General features: G+C 39.5%; 1 protein-coding gene across 4 annotated transcripts in view; it reads right to left on the reverse strand.

Annotated features, from left to right (window-relative positions):
- EML6 (EMAP like 6) overlaps nucleotides 1-20,909 on the reverse strand; it is a 275,731-nt gene that overhangs the window by 142,410 nt on the left and 112,412 nt on the right. For all 4 annotated transcript variants that reach the window (XR_013526605.1, XM_035272567.3, XM_078349319.1 and 1 more), the window contains 3 exons: nucleotides 18,439-18,507; nucleotides 10,117-10,302; nucleotides 8,394-8,529 (listed from right to left, as the gene is read on the reverse strand). Coding sequence is in view for 3 of the 4 variants with exons in the window: in XM_035272567.3 (XP_035128458.1) it covers nucleotides 8,394-8,529; nucleotides 10,117-10,302; nucleotides 18,439-18,507 (391 nt within the window). In the remaining variant the exon portion in view is untranslated. The remainder of the gene's footprint in view (nucleotides 1-8,393; nucleotides 8,530-10,116; nucleotides 10,303-18,438; nucleotides 18,508-20,909) is intronic.

A 20,909-nucleotide genomic window follows, 5' to 3' on the forward strand; every position in this document is an offset into this window, starting at 1 on the left:
TGCAAGGGTTCTTGTGAACAACACTATCAATATTTAGGGCCAGGTAATTCTTTGCTGTGGGGCTATCCTGTCCACTCTAATACTTTTAGCAGCATCCCTGGCCTCTGTCACATATGCCAGTAACAACCCTGTAGTTGTGACAATCAAAACTGTCTCCAGACAATGCCAAGTGTCCAAACATCACTCCTGGGTGAGATCTGCTATAGTATGTGACCATCGCTCTACTCTAAGGAATAAACCCAGTAATAAATATGAACAGTGGGAAGAATAACCTGGGCTCCCACCTCTGATCCTACTCCACCCCAGTCTGCTCTCTGGCAGAACTAAGTGGAGATCTGACCATATCATGTGACTCCCTAAACCTCCAAGACCTCCTGTAGCTGGACCTTGGAGTGCAAGCTTGCATGACACTGGCTGACACAGAGAAACCAAGTTATCTGTTCCTTCCACATCCCTGTCACTTGCACTCCTCCACAAGGCTCCACACTCCAGCCCCATGACACACTCTTCATTCACCTGACAGCTACTTCCAGCACTCCAGCACACACCAGGCACATCCTAAGTGGGTGGGAGGCATCAGTGAACAAAGATCCTCACCCTTGTGGAAACAGACAACAGCCAAGAATGTAACACAGAAATTATACTGTAAGTTACAAGGTGAAAGGTAGACCTGGGAAACATGGATTTGGAATGCTTGGAGTGGTGGAGGCAGAATGAGCTACAATTCTAGAAGTGGTCATCAGGACAGGCTTTATTTGAGCGAAGGTTTGAAGGAGAGGAAGGAAGTAGTTATACAGATTCTAGCCAAGAGTGTCACAGTCAGAGGGAGAAGACTGGGAGGGCAGAGGGGGAAAAAAGAGCTTTCAGAGCAACAGGGAGGGGTGCTGGGCTGCCATAAGGACTTTCACTCTGGGTAAAGTGAATCACTGCGGGGTTTTGAGGAAAGCAATAATGTGGTCTGGCTCACATAAAGTTCAAAGAGTCCTAGCTGCTGTGCAGAGGATGGTGGTTGAAGCAGGTAGGTAAGTTACAAAGCAACTGCAGTATATGTGTGAAAGATGGTGGTGGCCCAGATCAGGAAAGGGGCAGTGGAGATGGTGAAAAGTCTAAGCAGGGCATCTTGTGTCCTGGAAATTCAACCTCCAATTCTTGCTCAGTGATTCACCTAACACAGGATCTTTCTGGATTTGGAGTTTGTAGTCCACTAGACACAGCAACAGTGTGTGTTGGCAGTTAACAAAACAAACAAAATAAAAAACCACACCTCTCCCCCACCTCCCCCCACGCCTAAAATGTAGTCCTGACTGAAGTCTACTTTTCAGAGCTTCCTATTCAGTTAGTTCCTAGGCATGTGTCTGGCACTTAGATGTTTAACAGATGTTTATTGAGAGGACAAATAATAATATATCTTATACTGTGTGAATAATTACTGGATTCCTTTAGACATAATCATTTATAACCGTTAACTCAAAGTGTTTTATTATTCTAAAAGTAATTCATTTTGGTTGATGGACTTTAAGAACTCATTTTGGCTTTTCTTGCCACCACTACAAGCTATTTAAGCTTCATTATTTTACCCAGATCATCAATGTGTTTTAAAAGTAATCACACTCAGCATGCACTGTCATAAAGGTTAGTGTGAGATGTGAGTGCCCTCATCCTACACTTAGCTTGATGCAAATGACCCTGGGCCTCATTCTACTCATCCATGAAGTGAGGGAGGTCCCCCCATTTATGCTTACATCCAGTGAATGAAAATTCCAGAATTTTACATTCACTAAGATGTCTATTAAAGGACAACCATCCCATACAGCTGAAATCCTATGGAGCCAGGTGCATTTTGGCATTCAGAAAAATTTGCATTTTGGACTTGTAATGTATCCAGCAGGAACTGGGGCAGCACCTTGAGATTACCAATTTCTATAATGAAATGTAGAAAAACACCCAACAGCCTTCTATCAGGTCAAGCTTTCCTGCCAAATTAGTTATTTTTTAAATCTTCCAATATTCTGAACTTTTTGGCTTATCAGAATTGCAGATGAAGTATCCTGGGTGAATTAGATTGCATGTTGCTAGAGAAACTTGTTTGCACCATCAGCAAAAATCCAGTAACTCACAAAACATGTACAAGTCACCGATGCGAAGAAAACTCTACAATTCCCTTCACCGAGGGATGGGCCTCTCCCTCATGTGAGGGAGATTTTCTTTGACTAAGCCTTGGGGAGAAGGGAGGGAGCCCCGAGAGTCAGATCTGACCCTAACCGATTCTTTTTGATGTGAATTGACCCATCTCTAAGCTGATTCACAGTCAACCTAATGTGGGGTTAATTGTTTTTACTGGAAGTCAAGTGTCCTAATTAGCTCAAGCTACTACAAAGATGTATGAGAATTGATTAATAATGTCACTTTTTATAAAGCCATATCATTTTTTTTTCTGAGGTTAGTATCCATCTTAGTTCATTTAAAAACTTTTAGATGGCTAACAGTTAATAGTTATTAGAAGATGCAAATATATGCAAATCTTACAAAGATTTGCATTAAACAACTTGGAAATTGTCAGATTCCTTATGTAAATCTTCCAGATGTCTACAGGAGGAGAACAGAAGTCTTTACAGTTAGCACACTAGGTAATACCCTCAGATTCCCAACACTAGGGAGCAGCAGTTTTTTTTTTTCTTTTTTTTTTTATTGCATTTTAGGTTTTGGGGTACATGTTCAGAACATGCAAGATAGTTGCATAGGTACACACATGGCAGTGTGTTTTGCTGCCTTCCTCCCGTTCACATTTGGCATTTCTCCCCAGGCTATCCCTCCCCAGCTCCCCCTGCCCCGCTGTCCCTCCCCTTTTCCCCCCAATAGACCCCAGTGTGTAGTATCCCCTTCCCTGTGTCCATGTGTTCTCATTTTTCATCACCCGCCTATGAGTGAGAATATGCGGTATTTCATTTTCTGTTCTTGTGTCAGTTTGCTGAGAATGATGTTTTCCAGATTCATCCATGTCCCTACAAAGGACACGAACTCATCATTTTTGATTGCTGCATAATATTCCATTGTGTATATGTGCCACATTTTCCCAGTCCAGTCTATCATCAATGGGCATTTGGGTTGGTTCCAGGTCTTTGCTATTGTAAACAGTGCTGCAATGAACATTTGTGTGCATGTGTCCTTATAGTAGAACGATTTATAGTCCTTTGGATATATACCCAGAAAGGGATTGCTGGGTGAAATGGAATTTCTATTTCTAAGGCCTTGAGGAATCACCACACTGTCGTCTTCCACAATGGTTGAAATAATTTACACTCCCACCAACAGTGTAAAAGTGTTCCTATTTCTCCACATCCTCTCCAGCATCTGTTGTCTCCAGATTTTTTAATCACCATTCTAACTGGTGTGAGATGGTATCTCAGTGTGGTTTTGATTTGCATCTCTGTAATGACCAGTGATGATGAGCATTTTTTCATATGTTTGTTGGCCTCATGTATGTCTTCTTTTGTAAAGTGTCTGTTCATATCCTTTGCCCATTTTTGAATGGGCTTGTTTGTTTTTTTCCTGTAAATCTGTTTGAGTTCTTTGTAAATTCTGGATATCAGCCCTTTGTTGGATGGGTAAACTGCAAAAATTTTTTCCCATTCTGTTGGTTGCCAATTCACTCTAGTGACTGTTTCTTTTGCCGTGCAGAAGCTGTGGAGTTTGATTAGGTCCCATTTGTCTATTTTGGCTTTTGTTGCCGATGCTTTTGGTGTTTTAGTCATGAAGTCCTTGCCTACTCCTATGTCCTGAATGGTTTTGCCTAGATTTTCTTCTAGGGTTTTTATGGTGCCAGGTCTTATGTTTAAGTCTTTAGTACATCTGGAGTTAATTTTAGTGTAAGGTGTCAGGAAGGGGTCCAGTTTCTGCTTTTTGCACATGGCTAGCCAGTTTTCCCAACACCATTTATTAAACAGGGAATCCTTTCCCCATTGCTTGTTTTTATCAGGTTTATCAAAGATTGTTTGGTTATAGTTATGTTGTGTTGGCTCCGATGCCTCTGTTCTGTTTCATTGGTCTATATCTCTGTTTTGGTACCAGTACCATGCTGTTTTGATTACTGTAGCTTTGTAGTATAGTTTGAAGTCCAGTAGTGTGATGCCTCTCGCTGTGTTCTTTTTGCTTAGAATTGACTTGGCGGGGTCCAAAGTGGCTCCTGCCAGAGGTCATGGCGCTTGCGAAGGCGAGGTCATGAGTTCAAGGCTAACCTGAGCAACCTCATAAGCTCAAACTGATTGGCAAAAAAAAAAGAATTGACTTGGCTATGCGGGCTCTCTTTTGGTCCATATGAAGTTCATGGTGTTTTTTTTCCAGTTCTGTGAAGAAAGTCAATGGTAGCTGGATGGGGATAGCATTGATTCTGTAAATTACTTTGGGCAGTATAGCCATTTTCACGATATTGATTCTTCCTAACCATGAACATGGAATGTTTCTCCATTTGTTTGTGTCCTCTCCTATTTTGTTGAGCAGTGGTTTGTAGTTTTCCTTGAAGAGGTCCCTTACATTCCTTGTAAGTTGTATTCCTAGGGTTTGTTTTTTTTTTTTTTGGAGCAATTGTGAATGGCGGTTCATTCTTGATTTGGCTCTCTTTAAGTCTGTTATTGGTGTATAGGAATGCTTGTGATTTTTGCACATTGATTTTATATCCTGAGACTTTGCTGAAGCAGTTTCTTAACTTTCGCTAATACTTTTAAATTTATAGAACATAGGAAATTATCTATACCATGTCATGGGAACTGGGCCATGGCCATGATTAATTCTCTTGCTAAATTTGTTTAGAAAACAATTTGGCTGTTTGAATAAGAAGAGAAATCACTGTATTTCCATGGAAATAAATTTGAGTGCCACTGTTTCACAAATAGCAAAGATACAGAAGAAAGCTCATTTATATCAAGATAGTTCTTATAAAATAAAACTGTTATGTCCAAACTCAGACCGAGGAAGCTTCATGTCCAAACTGAGGACAAGGAAGTCTAACACTGCTCTGACCAAATCTGTTCCTTTCAAATATACTTGGTTTGTTTGAGGAAAAGAGAAGTGGAGCAGAAGGCTGAGCCTTCTTTGAGGGAAGCGGGGAGGGAGTGGCAAGGGGTGAGAACACCTGACTGTCTTGTCTACTCTGCTTTCTTTTGTTCTTTTCCCACCCTCTTTCCTTCCCTTTTCTTTGCTCAGCTCTCTGCTAATGCTCAAAGGACTAAGGCTATGGTATTGCCTGGCTGAAGGGGAAGTAAATAGATTCCTGGCCGAAATAGGCCAGAAAGTGATTTACTTTTTGATTACTTTTATCTGCTCAAATCCTATGTATTTTAATTCCTATACTTGTGCTGGGTCTTCTACCTCACTTTGGCTTTGGGAACTCCTCCATGAGCCTTCGAGAGGCTGTCGCATCACAGGATGGCCCAAGCAGCTGGCCTCCGAGGCCATAGGAGGGCCAGTTCTGAGAGTCTTCCCCCTATTCCGAGCTGTGGAAGGTAGCTCTGGAACTCAACATCCTCCTTCCTTGCTTCAGTGGAATGATAGCACTGAGGCCTGGCTGAGTGCGACAGAGTACCATAGAGGGTGATTCACAGCAAGTTTCCCCGCATGGCCCTGTCCACACAGGCTCAAGAACTCCCTGAGCTGGGAGCAATGGGTGGGCCAGACTTTGGTTGTTACCAGTAATTCAGACCAGGAGGCTTTTCTTCTTTTGATATTACATGTATATTGTTTTTTCACTGAGGGCTAGAATGAAGGCCAGCATCTCTTTTGATGCTTGATGATATACAGTGGCCTTTAGTGACACTGTTGCCCAAGGTGGGTTGAGGGGATGAATAATTTTAGGTGAGTGCTCCATGGGCAAAAATAAAACCCCAGCATATTAAACTCATTTCACAAATATTACTAAGTTTAAAGAGAAGTTTTAAAAATATATATCATCGGTTTAAAGTGAAATACTAAGCAATACAGAGTACTGGTAGTCAGCAGCAATTCTAAAAGTGAAGACGTCAACTGAAGCACCCACACTGTGGGGCCGGCGAGCTGAGCAGTGCCCTCTTCACTCTTCTAGGAGCTCCGTCCCAGCCCCCAGGCCCTCTCTCATAACTCCCTTGGATTCTAACTGTAACACGATCCATACCATCCTTTAAAAGCAGTCTGTCCCCACAAAATGCCGGCTACTGCCTTATTAGTAAGCCATCTGAAATGCATGCCAAACCCAGGCAGCAACAGGGCACATCCTATGACGTGCAGGCAAGTTTCAGGTTCCCAGTGACCACTGTGTACCACCCAGATCTGCTTTCATCTTGGCAAAGGTAGGGTGGGAATCTCAGACTGATGTATGATGGAGGGCATCCCTGACTGTCCTGACTCTGTGGATGGGAGCTGGCTATGGAGTTGATATCATCAGTACAACACCTCGTTACAGAGATCCTCATTCAGGGCTGGTCCCTGAACTCTCTCCGAAGACAGCCTGGCTCAAGGACTCAGTATTGGGCAGAAAAGCACAGCAGGGTAAACCCATGGCTTCTTCCCTGATCCCCATGCTTTAAAACTTATGCCTTAATTATGTGATACAAGTTTTGGAAGTGTTAAATGGAGTGACTGCCAAAAAAAGAGCCGTCAATTCTGGCTGGCGCTCCCCCACATTTAGGCAGTTTATGGTCACTAATCCCACCTGGCAAGTTGACTCCGCTCTCAAAGTACATGTTTTGGGTTCTGGTTTACCTTGAAAGATACACCAAGAAGTTTCATGGTTCAGGGTCAAACATTTTTGGCTACTATACATTTTTTTTTAAAAAAACACATTGCTCTCATGGGTACCTGCCTGCTTGTATCTGTTTGATATATTCTTTCTGGATCAAGTTTCACTGGCCCATCCTCTATGGCAGAGAAGTCAAGGACTTTGATCATCTCCTTGTCCCTACATGGAGGCAGACGCCAAATTCTACAACTCCCCATGCCACCCTCTGTGCCAAGCACTCAGAAATGTATGCACACCAGCATCCTGAGCCTCCAATGAGAAGACAGCAGTCCAACGCTGGATTTGTTGACTTAAATGTACATTTTTGTATTTCACAGATACCTATAGCAGCTGGCCTCCAGGTATTAACAGGAAGTACAATATCCAGCTCACTTCCCTGTTGCTCAACTTAGAAAAGTTTCACTGCAAACAACACTATTTAAGGATGGCCTGAAGGATACGCACTTTACGCTATCTTCTCCCAGTTCTCTGAAATCTACCCAAGGCCAGCAGAGAGCACTGCACACTGCCACATGATTTGAACTATGGAACAACCCTCTGTGGCAGCACCGCCATCAGGTTACACCAGCAAGGGGCTTCATGAGGAACAACCCATGAGAAACAGCTCGTTTCAGGCCTGTTGAGGACTTTGAGCCTTATGTCACAGGGTCTTCTTTAAAAGATGCTCAGGAAAGTTCTCCCTCACCTCAGCACTGAAAAAGACTCCCCTTCACAAGAACAATGGGTAAGTTTTCATCCTGCAGACCCCATGGCTTACAGTCCCGCATCCCCTTGCCCTGGCACTGGCTGCAGGAGAGCACCTGTGGGAGCCAACAGAACCTCCCAACCTGTGCTTAGCGTGTTAGCAGCGCTAGGACTTCTGCTTGTCTTTCCGATTTACATTTTCCTATTTAATCTCTCTCAGCCGCAAACTCTTTATGTGCCAAAAGGTAACAGGCCTATGAGAATTTTTAAAGATGTATTCTATTCTGATACATACACCCTATATACTGTGAGAGTAGCTAACAATTTGAGTGCTAAGTGTACTTTGCAAGTGTATTTAGTCCTCATTCTAAGCATTTTGCAAGTATAGTTAATCCTCATGCAACTATGGGAGGTGGTGCTAGTATTATCTCCATTTTACAGATGGGGAAATAGATGCCCCCAGTTCGAGACTGACATTCAATTTCTTAACTCTCTCACAGGTAAAACAAATGTGAACCCATGCCATGTGACTCTGAGCCCCTGCTCTTAATCCCTACTGTAGTATCTACTACTTTAATGCTATTTAAAAAAAAATTGGTCTTATTTCTCCTCTCATTTGTTTTCAGAGGCTGGGCACATTCACTTTTATGGTAACCAACTCATCCAGAACTTCTCAGCTTTGTCACTGACAATCCCATCGCCTGAAACCTCAGCAATTTCAACAGAATGCTTGTTTTGGCTACAGAAATTGCTGGTTCACAAACAGATGCATTTGTGCAAATTAGGAAAATGGATATCCATTTACTTTGAACATAGTTTTGATCTTCAATATATTTGCATAAACTGCCTTTTAAAAATAGGGTACAGAGAAACAAATATGAATATAGAATTTCACAGTGTATTTCACATCCAGAGGTACAGGTAAGCTTAATAAATATATTACCTTTATATCCTTGTTCTGTCTCCCTGAGATCAATTTTGGTTATTGATTTGAAATCAGTGTCCCATAGTCGTATACACCCATCTCGCCCACCAGTGGCAAAGCCTTCTTCACACACATACATGCTAAAGATTCCAGCCTGTTGATTAAAATAGGTAATTCTCAATGCTGCAACCATCCTAAGTATGATGAATACAGTTGAATGTGAATTTTAAAACATAACAAGGCAAAAACAAAAATAAACCCCCCTTGTTCTCTACTGAAATGCTGACAATGGACCAAGAAGCCATTCATAATACTGTTCATCTCAGCTACATTAAAAAAATGTAATAAAGCAAACGAGCTCAAGTACTCTTACCACTACTAAAAAGATGGCACTTAATTTTTTAAAATATATAATTAATGCAGATATGGTAATCATAAATTCTTTTATGTGATAAGTGGCCCTTATAGAGAAAAGACAACTATGGAGGTGTCTCATGTAAGTTGCTGCCTAAAACAATTAACTAGTGATATGAGGCTAGAAAAAAACACTTTTATAGGCACAAAAGTGCCTGAAATTTAACTCAGTGAGCTCACAAAGGTATCACTTGAACCTAATTGAAAATGTAAATAGTATTTGTGTTAGCTTGTTAAGCATCATTTGAAGATTTTTTTTTAACATGGGAAATAGTTTTATAATTTAAAGATGCTCTTCCACAGGAAAATACTTTATTTGGTTTGTTCAAAAGTGCTGCAAGAATATAATGTTGACATAAGATTTAGTATAAAAAGAAAAATTAGGTTACTAAGGCAGCTGCTTTTATGAATGAGGACAAATACTGACCTCTTAAGAACTGTTTCATAATTAGTAAAGCTAAGAAAATTCATCTGCAAAATACAGTGAAAGATCTGAAATGTCATAGCTCTTTCTAAGAGTTGCTTAAACTCTTCCTGATATTAAAGGTATAGGGAATCAATCTGGAGGTGACAAGCTAAAGGTTTGTTTCCAATAACATCTTTACCCCATTTCCATTCACTATGATAGGCTTTACCTTTTACATCACCCTCCCATTTGTAGGGACAATTTCATCATCTGTAGATACAACAATCTTTTGTTGACATTTTCATATGTGTCAAAAGAGAGCAGAGTGGTAAGAAGTTTGTCCTTGTTCTTACAGAGCAGACCACCAGAAGATATGCAGTTATCAATGGTTTCTGACTGTATCTTAAGAGCTCATGACACTGATGTGGAGGTAACACACTGCACTTCAACATGAAGAATAAGGAAAATCTACCCTACCAACCAATGTAAGAGTAATAGTTACCTACACCTTTCCTGTTCAAATTATGGGCCATTGATGAGCAGCAGTGACATCATCCCAGACCTACGGAGCCAGAATCTACATTTTAACATGATCCCCCAGAAAATGATGGGCAGACTGAAGTCTGAGAAGTGCCTATAAGATGAATCTGATGATTAACTAGTTCTAATGTTCCGTCAAACTACTGTGGATGATTAACACAAATCAAGCAATTAATAATTAAGGTGAGGGCTAATCACTGTATATGCTTTTGAAATATATTTTCCTTTAAGTGAGCAAATATAATTTAGGAAATTATCACAAGTGGGGAGTGTTCAGCAGGGTCCTCTGATTCTAAAGCACAAGGGAAAAATACCGGGAGGGATTCGTGGTCTTACCTTATTTAGTAAATCACCCACAGATTTCCACGTGGTAATACTCACACTATGTGCTCCTTGAATGGTGCGGACTAAATTGAGCCCTTTCCAGACATAGATGTCACCATTTAAAGCACCAGAGTAGGTGATGTCTTCTTTGGCACATGCAAGGCAAAGGATGGTCTGAAGATCCCCCGTTTTGCCAAATATCCCTCTTTTTGCAGTCAGGGCATTTCCACACAGTGTCCAAAACTAGAATGTAAGTGATAAAATAGATCCCAAAGATAGAGTATTCTGATGTATTGCACTGGTGTTTATTTATGCTTCAGTGCATTTTACGTGATTTGCTCTATCCAAGCTAGACACAAGTAAGTTAATTTGCTTTGCTGTAACAGAGAACCACAAAAACGTTTTAGCTAATTACTAGAAACATGAGAAAAGCCTATAACAACACTTTTTAAAATTTTCAAATTTTAAAGCTTTGCTCACTGTTTAATGGTGATTTAATAGAAGACAGTGTTCTCAGAGTTGGAATATAGTGGATGAATCGTGTTTTCGCTTAATTTTTTGTCGAGTTATAAAACTAGTATAAGTTTATTGTAGAGCGGTTTAGAAACACAGATAAGTATAAAAAGGAAAATTGTGGTGGTCTATAACTTCTGATTAGCAGTTGATATACTATATAGATTTTTTTTCTTTTTCTTTTTCTTTTTTTGAGAGAGTGTCACTTCATCCCCCAGATTGGAATGCAATGGTGCAATCTCAGCTCAATGAAACCTCTACCTCCTATGGTCAAGTGATTCTTCTGTATCAGCCTCCTGAGTAACTGAGATTATGGGAGTGTGCCACCAAGGTCAGCTAATATTTGTCTTTGTAGTAGAGGAAGGGTTTCTCCATGTTGGCCAGGCTGGTCTCGAACTCCTGGCCTCAAGTAATCTGCCCACCTTGGCCTTCCATCTAGGTATTTTTAGTGTACCTGTATCTGGAAATAACTTCTAACTTTAAATGTTATAAATCTTCATTGCAGAAATGTTACTTAGAAATGTTTCCAAGTATATTTCCATATAGCCAAATAATTGACTGGACTTTTCAGTGTTAAGTTGCATAAAATGTGTCCATCCTGTAGCAAACTGTACACATAAAACTTCAGCAATTTTTTTTTTTTTGGAGACAGAGTCTCACTCTGCTGCCTAGGCTAGAGTACAGTGGCACCATCTCAGCTCACTGCAACCTCTGTCTCCCAGGTTCAAGCGATTCTCTTGCCTCAGACCCCTGAGTAGTTAGGACTACAGCCATGCGCCACCACACCCAGGTAACTTTTTATATTCTTAGTAGAGATGGGGTTTCACCATGTTGGGCAGGCTAGTCTTGAACTCCTGACCTCAGGTGATCTGCCCCCTTTGGCCACCCAAAATGTTGACATAGTTTTAAGGTATCAACTAGAATAACTTCACTGCCCTTGAAATAGCCCCCCTCTCAGTTTATAAAGGCTACTTGCATATGCTATTTGATTTATTACAGGTGGCACACACCTGTAATAAAGTTTTTTTAAAATATAGAAACCCTTCACAGGCTAAAGTGGACAGTACTGTCATCTCCATTTGGAAGGGAGGAAAAGCAAACAAGCAGCTCACTGAAGGTAAGCGTTCAATAGGGTTAGAAAAATATTCAAATTTTTATCTTTGCCTTGACAACTTTGAATCTAATGCGGAGACCAATGGAACAATGAGAAAATTTTAAGGTAGCATATTCAGACTGTACCCAAGTGGCAAGGAAATTCAAAGGTAGTGAACTAAGTTGAATTGAACAGAATGAACAAAAGTAGGATTTGGATTTGGATCAATGGTGATGAAGAAACTGCATCTGGATTCAGAGGAACAGGATGAGATGAATACATGTGGCAGGAATGTGATGGGTAGGAGTAAATTAATAACAACCCTACTATTTTGCACCTGCAGGAGAGGAAAAACCATGGTCCTCTCAGAGTAGTTGGGTACTGGAGGAAAGAGTTCTGGGATGGCTATACCACCAAGATGGCCAGGATTCAGGCAGCTAGGGGTGGGGGCCTGTCCCGCATGTGTGAAAGAGGAGACTGGGGGTAGAGGGATGCCTTAGCAGGAAAGAAGGGCGATATGCAATGAAGGGTCAATATGGGACTCTCTTCTCAGAAAAAGGTATCAGCTCTGGTCACTCATTTCTTTAGGTATTATTATTAATGAAAAGGTGTTAAAGTATATATTGAAAGAATAAAGCATCCAGGCACAGTGGCTCCCACCTGTAATACCAGCACTTTGGAAGGTCAAAGCAGGAGGATCACTTGAGCCCAGGAGTTAGAGACCAGCCTGACCAACATGGCAAGACCCCGTCTCTACAAAAATAAATAATTAGCCTGGTGTGGTAGCACGCACCTGTAATAAAGTTTTTTTTTTAAATAAAGAATAAAGAGATCTAGGAAAAAGCTAGTTAGGTATAAGCTTTGGAAAACATTTAACTTGTAACTCTGAACCTGAAAAAAACTATTAAATGATTACTGGTTGAATAAACACGCCAAAGAACCTGTTGCTCATGGCAATGCTTAAGGCACTTATTTCCCTTTCTCATTGCACCTCCTCGTGCATAACAATTAAAAGAGTAATTATTGTGTCATTTACCTTTGGATGTAAATATCTGAACCCCTGGCCTGAAATATCTGAACATTTCTAGACAGTCGCGAAAAATAGAGGCCATTATCTGCAGACTTGATCTACATAAGTTTTTTGACAAGTCACCAGATCAGATGGTATAAGGCCTACATGAAACATTCCAAATAGGCAAATGATTCCCTAAAAAGTATGGTATTTTCTGCAGAAAATGGCAAATACCTGAAATATTATCTCTTTTTGAGAAGCATTTCCTACTTGGAAAACAGTGGCAGTTTAGGGTAGCAACACTAAACTGCCATTAAACTCACATCATTAAACTCACATCAAATGAGGAGACCTTGTTTATTTTCTCCGGTCTCTACCCACATACTGTAATGCAAACTTTGTTAGAACTGGCAGGTACCTTGATTTCGTCTAGCACTAGGTAGTCCCCGAAGTCCCTTCTGTCTCTGACTAGAGGCGGCTCAACAGTATTCACAAACCTGGTAGGCTCATTTGCTGTAAAACCAATGAAGCAGCTGATGCTCAACTGTTACTGTTTTTCAAGCATTCATTTCAGATAATTGCAATTTGTCTATTTGCCAAAACATTGGAGATTTGCAAAGCCAAAAAGGATTCACCCTAGCTGCACAAATTTCAGATGCAAGTATAAATAATTTTGTATTTTAGTAGAGATGGGGTCTCCCCATGTTGGCCAGGATAGTTTCAATTTATGACTGAAATCATTCAATGTTTAGGTATGTTTTTGGGGGAAAAAGGTGGAGGAATCCTGGTAATTGGATATAGAGAATACAGAGAGCAAAAATAATTTGTTGAAGCCTGCTTAAATGTATATTTATTTCTAAACAAAATTAATAAACTATTGTTAGGTAGCCATTGCAGATTCTTTAATTTGAGGTAAAAATGTTTTTATTTGCTTAGAAAAAAAATGTCCAAATCTGCTAAGACAATTAAATTTAAACAGGATAATCAGCTCTTCTTGTTTTCAAATAAAGTTTCAGAATTTTATTTGTCTCTGCTTTTCTGCTTTTAAAATTTGCCAATTTAAAAGTTGGAGTTAACCAAGGATAGAGAGAGAGAGGAAGGAATCTGGAGAATTCTACCAATTAAGCAACAAATCTAGTTAGAACCCAATACATATAGGGTTTTCTTTTTGAAAAATGTTAAGGCAAGATAGCTCACCTAAGAAACAATTTCTCAATGGAAAGCACTCTATAGAAGGAGCCAGAGGCTGAACTTAAATCTCACCTCTGCCATTATTTTGGTGATCCTAGAAAATGAGAAAAGAAATTAACACTGTGCCCCTACTGGGTTCCATACTGTTTAATGAAATTATCTTAAATTCAGGAGGTAGTGATCTGTCTACACACACATGCGAGAGCGATTGAGTGAGAGGGAGGGGAGATTATATGTAAGAAATTCAGGTTGGGTGCAGTGGCTCACACCTGTAATCCCAGCACTTTGGGAGGCCAAGGTGGGTGGATCACAAGGTCAAGAGATTGAGACCATCCTGGCCAACATTGTGAAACACTGTCTCTACTAGAAATACAAAAATCTGCTTGGCATGGTGATGCGCACCTGCAGTCCCAACTACTCAGAAGGCTGAGGCAAGAGAATTGCTTGAACCTGGGAGGCGGAGGTTGCAGTGAGCCAACATCGTACCACTGCACTCCAGCCTGGTGTGATGACAGAGTAACACTCCATCTCAAAAAAAGAAAAGAAAAAAAATTCAGCCTCAGGGAGATTAAATGGTTTGCCCAGAGTCAAGTAGAGGTAAACAATCAAGAATCAAAGTCAAATTACCCCCAAGCCCCCTAGGGTCTTGGATTTCTTCATTGCGGTGTACAGGATGGATGGCAGTTCCCGGGTGAGGGTCCTAGAACAGAAAACCACCACAGCCTAACAGAAATCAGGATCATCATGAACTCACGTTTTTTTACTCATGGGTGAAACAACAACAGTTTTCATCATATTTTAGTCTGATCAGAAACTCATGTTGGCAGGTAACAACATATCTTTGACTAATAAAACATTGCAAAGCAAACAATTAATGGATAGTTTATTTGGTGGCCATCATCTTTCAAAATATGTGTTCCCTATGAAAACTATGTAATAGGTTTTCTGGTGATAAAAACACTGGTAATCTTGGAACATATCATGAGCTAAGGACCCTCCCAGTTCCCCAGTCCCATGCTTCCATGGGTAACCAATGCCTCTCTTAACTCCAGACAGAAGCACAAACCCTCCCCTAGTTCTGCCTCCGGACCCTTCCTACCAAACTCACCCACCCACAGAGGCTCAGCCTAAGCAGCATCCCCATCCCGACAACATGCTTCTAAGCCAGCTGGGATCTCATCTTCAACGATACAATGCTTTGATTTTACCTTTCTTACAAAATGCTCTGTCTTAATGTTTTAACGGTTAAACGTCAAGAAAATTGAAAGTAGGGTCTGTTTTTGTTCCTTCACCTCCTATGAACTCAAATATTAAACTGAATGAGTTGAAAGTAAGGTCTGTTTTTGTTCCTTCACATAGTACAAACTCAAATGTTAAACTAAATGAGTTTTTGGTCTTTCAGGTGTGCTGTACCAAGCCTAGAAGGAGCCTCAGCTGCTGCTGCTAAAGCAAACTACCTAGATTTCAGGTGACATTTTCCTTGGTTAAAAATACACATATCAGGGCTTGGTACAGGATTATCAAATATTTATGAAACCCTAAAGTGTTGGTGGAATATCTTATACTTTTGAGTAGTGGAACCTCTCAAGTCTTACCTTTTTGTTCTCTACTTTTAAATTAATTTTTATTTTGGAATATTATTGTAAAATAATTTTAAAACAAAATATACAAGGGAAAAAATTATCCATCAACCCACTACCCAAAGATAACTGTTTAACATTTGTATGTGTTCTTCTAATGTATTTCCTATATAAAAAATGTTTTTAAAGAAAAAAAACCCACAAATCTAATCCCACCATCACCCACCCCCGAAGTAAACTTCCCCACATAATAGATTTTGAATATTTCCCAATATCACTAATCATCTAAAACATACCTTATGATTGTACAGTGTTTCATCATGCGGATATAATATTTTATTTAACTTCCTGGGACACTTAAGTGGTTTCAGATCTTCTGTTTGGCTTATTTGTTCTTGACAAGTTACTCAGCAATGAGTTCTTGGTTCATACTTCTAACAATTTGCTTGGGATAGGTTTTAAGATATGAAATTACTGGATCAGAGAGAACTGACATTTCTAAGGATAAATATTTCCAAATTTCTGGACTGAAAGACTGCTTACCCCTCTCTACCAGCAAGGTTTGAGAGTGCTCATTCACTGAATCCTTGCCAAGATAGGGTACTTTTAAACATAAATTTGAAAGATAAAATGTTTTATTTTAAAATTTGTGTTCCAGGTGTGGTGGCTCAGGCTGCGCGTGGTAGCTCACGCCTGTCATCCCAGCACTTTGGGAGGCTGAGGCGGGTGGATCACGAGATTGGGAGTTCAAGACCAGCCTGGCCAACATGGTGAAACACCGTCTCTACTAAAAATACGAAAATTAGCTGGGCCTTGTGGCACACATCTGTAATCCCAGCTACTCAAGAGGTTGAGACAGGAGAATCCCTTAAAACCGGGAGGCAGAGGTTGACGGTGCAGCGAGCTGAAACTGCCCCACTGCACTCCAGCTTGGGCGACAGAGCAAGACTCCATCTAAAAAAAAAAAAGGGCTGGGCACAGTGGCTCATACCTGTAATCTCAGCACTTTGGGAGACCAAGGTGGGTGGATCACAACGTCAAGAGATCAAGAGCATCCTGGCCAACATAGTAAAAGCCTGTCTCTACTAAAAACAAATCAGCTGGGCATGGTAGCGCATGCCTGTAGTCCCAGCTACTCAGGAGGTTGAGGCAAGAGAATTGCATGACCTGGGAGGTGGCAGCTGAGGTTACAATGAGCCGAGATGGTGCCATTGCACTCCAGCCTGGTGACAGAGCAAGACTCCATCTCAAAAAAAAATTTGTGTTCCTTAATTGAGATATAAACATTTTCATAATTCTATTGGCTTACAGTGTTTTTATTTTTATCAGTTTTCTATGTTTTTTGTCCATTCTATGGATTTGCTAGAGGTCTTTGCATTTTGAGAACAACCCAGTATCTACTTTGTGTGTTGCCTGTACTTTTGCTAGTTTGTGATTTTCCTCTTTTTGTGGAAAGAAGGAATTACACAGAATGTTTAAATATTACAATTGCATCTATATTATCCCTTATGATTTCTTTACTTTCATATTTTAAAAAATCTTTCTCCAATTTGAGCAGTTAAACATTTGTCTATATATTCCTCTAGCTATTTTATAGTTTTTGAAACTTTCATCTCTTTAATTCATATAGAGTTTGCTCATATCAACTTTGTTTTAGTGTATAGTATGAAGTATTAACTTTTTCCAACAAACTGATAAGCTTGTGTCTACCAGTTAGAGATGCTATTGTCATACTCCAAGTTGTCATACACATTAAGGTCTATTTCTCAGCTTTTATTATTTCTTTTTATCCAAGTCTTATACCATTTAAATTAAATTCTACTATGCTTTAGTAAATAGTTGTACATATTTACATGTACAACTATTTTTTTATGATTTTTTTATCCCAAAGTTCATAGTTGTCACTCTTTTATGCTTCCAGATTAATTTAGGATAATTTAAAGGGAAATTCTGTCAGGTAAAAACAAAAGCAATAGGGATTTTGAGTGCATTTCTACCAAATAAAAATATGGAGAAAAATGATACATTTGTAAGTTTTAGACATCATGTCCAGAATCAAGTTTTTCACTCCATTTGTTCAAGTATTGTTTTACATTCCTCTGCAGAGTTTTGTAATATTCTTTAGGTTAGTCTTCCATATTTATTGTTATACCTGTTTCAGAGTATTTTAGCATCTGTCCCTTTCTAACCATCAAGAATGAATAATGGGAAGGATCATGAAAAACTAGACTAAAACAACAAGAGAACTGCTAAATAGGAGAGGTTGGTTACAGGAGAATCTTCAGTCATACAGAAATAAACCATTTTTGTGAAGAATTCATGCATGATCTACGCAAGAAGGTAATCCTTGTTTATGGACTTTAACTTCTATTATTTACAATTCTATAGAGAAAGAAGATCCAGGGCCATATGCACGGGTCAGGAAAAATTTTTGCTACGAAAGCATGTTGATGCAGTTAATTTTGCTACTTGTGAACAAAATAGGAAGAAGCAAATGCGGGCCTACCCAGACGAGAGAGTAGTCTAGAGGGATTTGGGCATTTAAAAACCAATGGTCCAGATAAGTTTGTACTGTGAATGCCTCTATTTCCACATAGAGCACAACATGACACCTTTCTTTCAAGGGAACATAAAGTGTCACAAGTGTTGACATGCAACATATGCAAACATTCATTATAATGGAAAAACTTACTTCACATTAAAATCAGCACTATTTTAAAACATGCAAGTATTATGAGTCTTCAGTTTGATATTTAATCAACATAAAATTTCTTTTTTAGCTGCCTGCTGAGCACTTCACTTGTCATTACTTTGTATTACTAAGACAGCCACATCAACTGATGTTAGTTTGCTTCAGGAGCAGAGAAACAGGCAAGAGGGCTCTATATTGAAGAATAAAAATGTAAATTCAAGCAGTCTCTCAACATCAAATTATCTGTATAAGCACCTAAAATGATTTGCATTGAAGGTACCAAAATTAAAATATTTACCTTTATATGTTTTACTCCACAGCTAACCACTCTGTTTGGCTGATAAGGATCCCAGGAAATATCAAAAATCTGTACAAAACATTAAAAGTTGCAGTGTTGATCATTTGGTATGTTTTGCCTTTTCCAGATACAAGTCCAACTGCCAAGACTCTAACCTAACATTTAGAACACAATGTTACCATCACAGAATAAAAATGAAAGATTTGGCTGGGAATGAGGACGGAACTGACACACATGTTATCACCTCATGTCTGCTTACCTTAAGGCCTGAGTAGAGAGAGAACTTGCCATAATTATTTAGAACAGACTAGTGTCTTATTTTTAATTTTATCCAAACAAATGGACAATTTAGAATAAACTTTTGATCAAATTTTTCAATAGCTCTCCACAGTGCTAACACTTTGGAGATAGCTTTTCAATAGAAATTTAAGTACAATTCAATGTGGCCAACAGCCTCTAGTAATCATAGAAGTTCATATTCTTAAACACAAGGCAAAGGCATGTATCCGACACTAACTTAAATAGTCCCTCAGGCTATCTTTTTAATCTGACCCAGAACACTTTATTTTCATTTAACCAATGAACTGAAAATGTATCTGCTACCACCGTTTGCCATTCTATAACAAGAGCTACCAGTTTGCAGGTAGTTCTGTTTCCATTTTGGAGACAAGAAAGAAAAGACTGTCAATCCTGAGAGTCAAACTGCCCATAGCGATTGCTTAAAACATGTATTTCCAGGGCCCATCTGAGATGCTCTCACTTAGTTGATCTGGAATTGGGTCCAGATACCTGAATCTTTAAACACATTCCAGGAGATTCTGATGCAGGGGGTCCGTGGACCACACTCCATGACACGCTGATAGAAAGAGAAGGACTATTTATCAGTGACAAAGTCTAGACCAGAGAAATAACCTAGGCCACTAACGTTTCCTCACGTATCAAGGAGCAATTATGGTCTCCAGAAAGAGCATTGAAGAAAAAGTATTTGGCCCAAGTATCCATTTCAGCCATTCAAACTCAAGCAAGTCTGAGCATCTCTAACCTTAAGTTCATCTTCTCTACAGCAGATAATACCACCTCAAGTTTATCTTCATTGAGGTCAATGAAGATAAGGTATATGAAGTCATTTTTCAGGGTATAAAACATTCATTGTATCAATGTAATGGATTAAATGTTTTAGCACCACTAAAACAATCCTGAAAATAATCTTGAAGTTAGCCATAAGCAGTCAATAATTGATACTGGTATCAAGACATTGATAATAAAGAGCAAAACTGTGTGTGATACAGATTATAGGGTCTGGGGGAACAGTGTTCCAAATAAAGCATTTAATTAAAACATCCTGGGCTCTAAAGATTACATATTCATCATTATAGGCCTATTATACTTTTTACATTGTATCTTTACCGGAAAGAGGTAGCAGAGCAATAGGGCAGGCACAGTCATTGAAACATACAAGCAAGTCACATGATATCCAGTAGTGTTCAGTTTATCTGAAGTTTTAACAGAGTTGAACTCAGCAACTCTGAGTTGAATTCACAAATTGGGCAGCCCTCAGAACCAGAAGAGGCTCAGAGAGCTCTGCTCTGCAACTGGGCAGGCAGTACTTATCCTAGGAAACAGGAACTGAGGTATAGAAAGAAACCGCTTTCCTGGTTTCAGCTCTGAGTTTGCTTTATTTGGGTATGGTCTGAACAGGTGGCAGCCTGCCATTAGCTGAAGCTGGCTGCCACTCAGCTATTTGTTACCAAAGTATACACCTAAATTTTTGGTTTGGTTACTTACCAAGCTAGACTGCAGTTGACTTTGTAGGGACTTACCATATGGAGGGCAGCTGAGGCCAAATTTAGTTTAACATTAAGGATTTAACAATAAAAGCACTTTCTATACAAGCCAAAGTGATTACATTAGGGTACTTTTCTGAGTAAGGAGATTTTACTGGTCTAAACTGTTTGTAACTTTAGTTTTCTACTTTTTATAATGTGATAAGACCCCAAATTCTGACAGAGTATACTAGTTCAGGTCAGACTGTATAAAATTATTCAGAAATAGAAGTAGTAAACGCAGAATAACTTAGGTAAAATATTATGAGTTTGTCTCAGTAGAGCTAGGTGTGGCATCACAACAGTGTGAATGAGCTCTCACATCAATTTTTTGTGATCACTGGAAATTCATGTATTGATCTAGTCCAACTCAACTTCCCTTAAGATGTGAGATCACAGAATAGAAAAACATTCAAAATGGTTAAGCATCACAAATATTTTCAACCTAAATAGCCCATTAAATACTAAGTTAATAACAACTAAATTAAAATCTCCAAGCCTAAAGAGCCTGAGCATCACAGTGCTGTGAAGTCTCCCCAGGGGATTCTATGTGTAGCCAGAATTAGGAACCACTGAACGAGAGGGATACCAGGCCTCTTCCAATACTGAGGTTCTATTGTTGGTCACTCCTGAGCTTTCTGAAGACTT

Source organism: Callithrix jacchus, chromosome 14, assembly GCF_049354715.1.
Source record: "Callithrix jacchus isolate 240 chromosome 14, calJac240_pri, whole genome shotgun sequence".
NCBI lineage: Eukaryota > Metazoa > Chordata > Mammalia > Primates > Cebidae > Callithrix > Callithrix jacchus.